A 5459-nucleotide genomic window follows, 5' to 3' on the forward strand; every position below is an offset into this window, starting at 1 on the left:
CAAACTGCCCACAGCTGCCTCTGGTGGGGCTGCATCCCTCCCATCCAGCCTAGCCCCTCTCCTGGGGCTGGATTCAGGTCAGGCGGGAGCGGGAGGTTAAGCCTGTGCCCTGCCCCACATGGCTGGATCTTCTCTTAATCTTCTGCCTTAACTGGTGCATAAGCCTCGGGCCGTAGGAGCCGGGATTTATTCTGCTGCCAGCCAGGTACCGGTGGTAAGCCTGGACGTGTGAATACTGTAGAGGAAAGTGCATAAACAAAGCAAACTGCCCTGTTACAGTGCTGTCCTTGAGCTATTTTGGAGCAGTGGGAAGGTGAAGGCTCTTCGGGGAGGTACCTGACCACTGCACATCACTTTTTCTCTCGTTTTCCTCTAGCTTTGGTAAAGCTCCCAGGTTTTTTGCCTACTTGTCCTGTGGAACGGAGAGGCTGAGCGTGTGCCGGCATGGCAGGTACGGGGAGGGCTCCAGTGGGGCTGCCCCTCGCCTCTGAAGCCCATCTGGGGCTTCTGGCCATAATGTCACCTCGTTAGTCCCCAGAGGGGTAGTCGGTGTCCACGCTCGCAGGATCCACATGGCCAGCGAGGGCTAGATTTGTCTTGATGCTTGTGGGTGGGTTGGTGGTGGTTATGAGGGGAAATCCTTAATTCCTGCGTGAAACTCATCAATTCTTGGGTCTGAATGAGACGAACTGGAAAGACTCTTGATTTACATTCAGCTCTGTGCAGTGCCTAATGCTGATGAAACTTTCTATTGCAGAAAAAGTGAACAACTTCCCTCCCCTGCCGAGGTTCATCCCCTTGAAGCCGTGTTTTTACCAGGACTTCGATGCGGAGATCCCGCCGCAGCACCGTACCATGGCCAAGCGGCTTTACTACCTCTGGATGCGTGAGTCGCTGAGCAGGGAAGGGCTCGGGTGGGTTTGCGTTTGCCTCTCCGAAGGCTGCTCCTCTGGAAGGCACCGGCTGAAAGAGCAGAGCAAGATCAGGGGAAGTCCTTCTGTCCCTCCAGGCCTTGGTGTCTGCTGTTAAAACCTGTTGGGGATGGGATGAGGGCTGCAGCAGCCTCCAGGATGGAGGTGTGGAGCTGGCTTAGCATCCAAGGGCCATTGGTGACCTTGATGTCCCGCTGGAGCCCGCTGCGAGGAGGAGATGGCTCAGCACCCACGTGTCCTCCTGCCGAAGGATTTACTCCCCTCTTTGCCTCGCTTGGCTACTGGCCTCGCCCCGCCAGAGAGCTGTCAAGCCTCCGCTGGCTTCCTTGGGCAGCCGGGCTGGAGAAGGGCTTTCTCTGCCACCCCAAGCTCCTCGTGAGCCCTTCGGCAACGGCCCAAGGCCGAGATGCCACTTGGACTGGAGGGCCAGGGTGCCTGCTCCCTGAAACAGGGGAGCCCAGGGCTTCCCCCAAAGCCGGGTCTTGCCTGTTCCTCTTGCATGCCTCTGTGTGCCGTGCTGTGCTAACAGAGCTGTCACCATCTTCTAACTCTTAAAACTAGCCCGTATGTCTCTTGCTTACCAACCCTGGGTGGGGAGAAGAGCTGGAGAGACAGATTGCGCCCCGACGTATGTGGAAACGTTACTGAAGATGATGCTAATTGCTGTGTGCAGCTTGGGGCAAGCTGGCACCATCGTTCTATTTTTATTTCGAATAACTTAGTTCCTTAATCAGGTGTTTTCCCTGAACTTTGGAAGCATATCAGTGCCCAGGGAGTGCCCTGTGCTTTGGAGGCAGGTTATGAGGAGCCGAGCTGGCACCGGAGAGGTCGGGCGTTTCTGCTTTCGGCACGGCGCCAGGCTGGCACCCCTGCGGCGGTGCCTTGCTTGGGCTTTTGGGGACCACGTCCCATTGGGAAGGTGACCCTAGGGTAACTTTCCCCATCAAGTCAGGAGAGTTAGCATAGCTTTTCTATGAAGGGGCGGGGGGGAAATTTGTGCTTCCCTGGAGAAGCTGTCTTGGGGGTGTTAAATCCCCTCCCCATCTCAATCTGGCTGTTCTTGCTCTGCTTAATTTAATAGAGCTCAGTTCTTGCTCCAGCTTCTCCCACAACACAAGCACCGGCTCTCTGAGCCAGTCGCCTGTTTGTTGGTTTCTGTCTCCGGAGCTCCTCTCTGGATCATTTTCTCCCCAACTCCCCCACAAACACCCAGCCAGACGCAAGCACAGAGAGGCTGAAAGGTCCCCTCGGTGTCCTTGGGGGCTTTAGGGAGCGGCGAGCGCCCGGTCAGCCCGGCCAACTGAGCTCTCTTTCTTGCCAGCTGCAGCTCTCTTGCAGGCGGCGGTGGGAGGGTTTTAATTCTCATCGGAATAATGAATCATTCTCAAAAATTGGAGGCGTCAGAATGCAGATGAGCCTTCTCTGCTTTGTCCTGTGTCTGCTAAGCTGGGCCTCATAGTAATAGCCCTTGTATCGCTTAACCCCGAGCATGGGTGGGAGAAGCAAACACGCGACCCCAGTGAACTGGCGAGGCAGGGGCCAGGAGTTCAGGACTTCAGCTCTCAGCTTAGGGGGTGTTAGCTCGGGGAACTCTTGCACAAGCTCCTTCAGCAAAACTGTAGCTGGAGGCGAGCGAAAAAGCTTCACTTCGATTCCTCCAGTTTCATTCTGTTGGTGGAAACGTGCCCTGGCTCACCGGCAGTGGGAGGACACGGCTCTTCCCTGTCCTCGGAGCCCCACGAGCCCTGGACTTGCTTAAGGCCTTACAACTCCGAGCGATATATTTTTTTTCCTCCTGCCCCTTCAGCTGAGGTTAGACCCGCTTTGGCTGAGCCAGCCTGGGGATGCTCCCCAGACTGAGCCAGCTTAATTTAAATTAAGGGAAATCCGGCTAGAGTAACACATTGCTGGCCAAACCCGCTGGAGGTGAGCCCCGCATGGGCATCCCTGGGGTCGGGGTCTCTCGTATCGCACCGACGTCCTTGCGTACACGCTACTGTGCTCCCTCTGTGTGTGTGTGTGTGTGTTTGCAGTGAACAGCATCACCTTGGCGGTGAATCTCGTTGGCTGCCTCGCATGGCTGATTGGAGGCGGTGGAGCTGTTAATTTTGGACTGGCAATTCTCTGGCTCATTCTCTTTACGCCCTGCTCCTATGTCTGCTGGTTTAGACCTATTTACAAAGCTTTCAAGTAAGTGGTCACACCTGAGCCCGGCTTCTCATGATCTTTTTTTTGTTTTCCTTCCTAAACGGTTAGCGCTGAGCTTGGGGCATTGCCTGAATATTTGGGGGAATTTCTGCTCTTTCTGTCCAGCCCTTTAGCTTTACTTTCTAACCTTGAAAGCAAGGGTGTTTGGGATTTCCTGAGGGCCAAAACCCCAACCATACGATATAAAGACACCCTACGTGTGCCCCTGCGCTGCGTCAAGGGGAGTGGTGAGGATGCAGTTGGGATGCCAACTTTCCCTCCCCTCCCACCCCTTCTTGAAGCTTCTTTTATATTTTTCCATGAGTCCTCGAGGTGCTTATATTGATTATCTGTGCTGCTGAGGTCAATCCCCAGAGCAGTATCCCCCAATCTAGAAAACTGGGGGTGTATTTCTTCCCCGTGCGGGAAGGTTGATGGTGGGGCGGTGTGAGCCGAGAGCCGTGTCTGAACACAGATGCCCTCTTGCCTGATGCGCAGAGCTGGCCGAGCCATGGGGAGGGTCTGATGCCCCATGGCTTTGCCAGGTGCCCCTTCATCACCTTCAGCCTCTCGCAGTTTTTCCCTTGCCTATAGTTTTGCTCCGGTGCCTGCTGTCTGCAGGCAGCTCCGCTTCTCACCACCCTCTCGCTAACCACAGCAGCTTCTGCCCCGAAAGGGTCTGAGATGTGGGAGCATCTCCCTTCCCTTGCAATGCAGCAGGGATGGAGGTGTAGGGAGTGACCGAGACTTCTCTTGCAGGACAGACAGTTCCTTCAGCTTCATGGCCTTCTTCTTCACCTTCATGGCCCAGCTGGTGATCAGCATCATCCAGGCAGTGGGAATCCCTGGCTGGGGCGTCTGGTAAGGAAGATGCTGCTCTCGTGTTGGGTGCAAGGACCGTCACCGTTGAGCTGGTGCTGTGGCCTCTTGGTGTTTTAACATCCTCGTTGCTTCAGTAGCTTCTCTCCTTGGGGAAGATGGTTGGAGGAGCTGGGAGGGTTGTAGGGGAGGGATGCTGGCAGGCTGTGGTGTGCAGAGCCAGCCGGGAAAGCCCCAGGCCGCTGAACAGACCGGTTGTTTTCATCTCCTTGCAGTGGCTGGATTGCAGCGATTTCCTTCTTCGGGACCAACGTGGGGTCGGCCGTGGTGATGCTGATCCCCACTGTCCTGTTCACGGGGATGGCGGTCTTCTCCTTCATCGCTCTCACTATGGTACGGGAGGGGACGGGGGTGCCGCGTTGCTTCAGGGAGCCCTTGCCGCTACCCTAGAGGGTCAGCGCGAGCTGCAGTCGCTCAACACCTCTGGATTTTCTCTTTCCAACCTGCTACAGGTGCATAAGTTTTACCGGGGGAGCGGCGGGAGCTTCAGCAAAGCCCAGGAGGAGTGGACCACGGGAGCGTGGAAGAACCCCCAAGTCCAGCAGGCAGCACAGAGCGCGGCGATGGGGGCGGCGCAGGGGGCCATGATGCAGCATGAGACGCAGTACTCGGCCACCCCGAACTACACCTACTCCAACGAGATGTGAGCAGCAGGACTCTGTCCTCGGGCGAAAGATCTGGGGGGGAAGGGAGGAGGAGGAGGATGCTGAGCTGAGTTTCTGCAGCTATTTCAGAAAGTCGGAGTGTACCATAATGGTTCTTCTTTTCCTGTTCTTTGTAACCAGATCGTTTTGGATTTTTTCTTTTTTTTTTTTTTCCCCCCGTTATTGTCTTGAGCTCTTCTTTTCTCTTTTATTTTTCATTTTGAAAAGGCTGTGAGTTGACCTGCAGGGCTCTTGTTGTGTGTGGTAGTAAGTGTACGTTCACGTGTCTTCTTTTTCCCTGTGAAATAGTGTATGGTGGTGGTTTTTTAATTACTGTGGTGATAGGTGTACATTAGAACTACATCAGCCAAAAGCCCTCCCCCCCCGCCACAAAAGGGAAAGATAAAAATAGCAACCAGCACCCATCTCCCCTCTTGGAATAAGCGCTGAACCGCAGGTTTCCGACGTGTATGAGTTTTCTCTTTCAGTTGGTAGTGTCCAGCCACTTGCCACTGTCTCAGCAAGGGCAAGCAATCCCGGGAATTCTCCCTTTTCTTTTGCTTTTTAACTAGCAGGTGGCTGGCTGATTTAGCATTTAAAAAAAAAAAAAAAATCAGGAGGAAAAGAAAAAAAAGAAACCCTAAATCCTGCTGTTGATATGCTGGAAGCCAAGAGATTCCTAATCTACACCCTGGCTCAGGATCTACAACCTCTCTCAGTGTGTGGTGTTGTAAATGAGTAGTTCACATTTTGATGTGGAAGACCAGTATTCGTGCGTGACTGTGGGCAGGAGCCCCGGCGCACTGTGTGTGTGCGT

At 54.5% G+C, this 5459-nt stretch overlaps 1 protein-coding gene across 1 annotated transcript; it reads left to right on the forward strand.

The window, feature by feature from the left end:
* Nucleotides 1-732: 732 nt before the first annotated feature.
* SCAMP5 (secretory carrier membrane protein 5) lies at nucleotides 733-5250 on the forward strand. Its single transcript, XM_009586034.1, has 5 exons — nucleotides 733-886; nucleotides 2966-3122; nucleotides 3879-3980; nucleotides 4214-4331; nucleotides 4451-5250. The coding sequence occupies exons 1-5, from the start codon at nucleotides 733-735 to the stop codon at nucleotides 4643-4645; spliced, it is 726 nt and encodes a 241-aa protein (XP_009584329.1). The 3' UTR covers nucleotides 4646-5250.
* The last annotated feature ends 209 nt before the right edge of the window (nucleotides 5251-5459 follow it).

The sequence above is a fragment of the Fulmarus glacialis genome, unplaced genomic scaffold, assembly GCF_000690835.1.
Source record: "Fulmarus glacialis isolate BGI_N327 unplaced genomic scaffold, ASM69083v1 scaffold21569, whole genome shotgun sequence".
Classification (NCBI taxonomy): Eukaryota; Metazoa; Chordata; class Aves; order Procellariiformes; family Procellariidae; genus Fulmarus; species Fulmarus glacialis.

What these genes read in the sequence shown, in the direction of transcription:
- SCAMP5 (XM_009586034.1), top strand. Translation starts at nt 733, where the DNA reads ATGCTGATGAAACTTTCTATTGCAGAAAAAGTGAACAACTTCCCTCCC. An exon ending in GCTTTACTACCTCTGGATGC is followed by an intron (nt 887 to 2,965) that starts GTGAGTCGCTGA and finishes GTGTGTTTGCAG; the next exon opens with TGAACAGCATCACCTTGGCG. An exon ending in CCTATTTACAAAGCTTTCAA is followed by an intron (nt 3,123 to 3,878) that starts GTAAGTGGTCAC and finishes CTTCTCTTGCAG; the next exon opens with GACAGACAGTTCCTTCAGCT.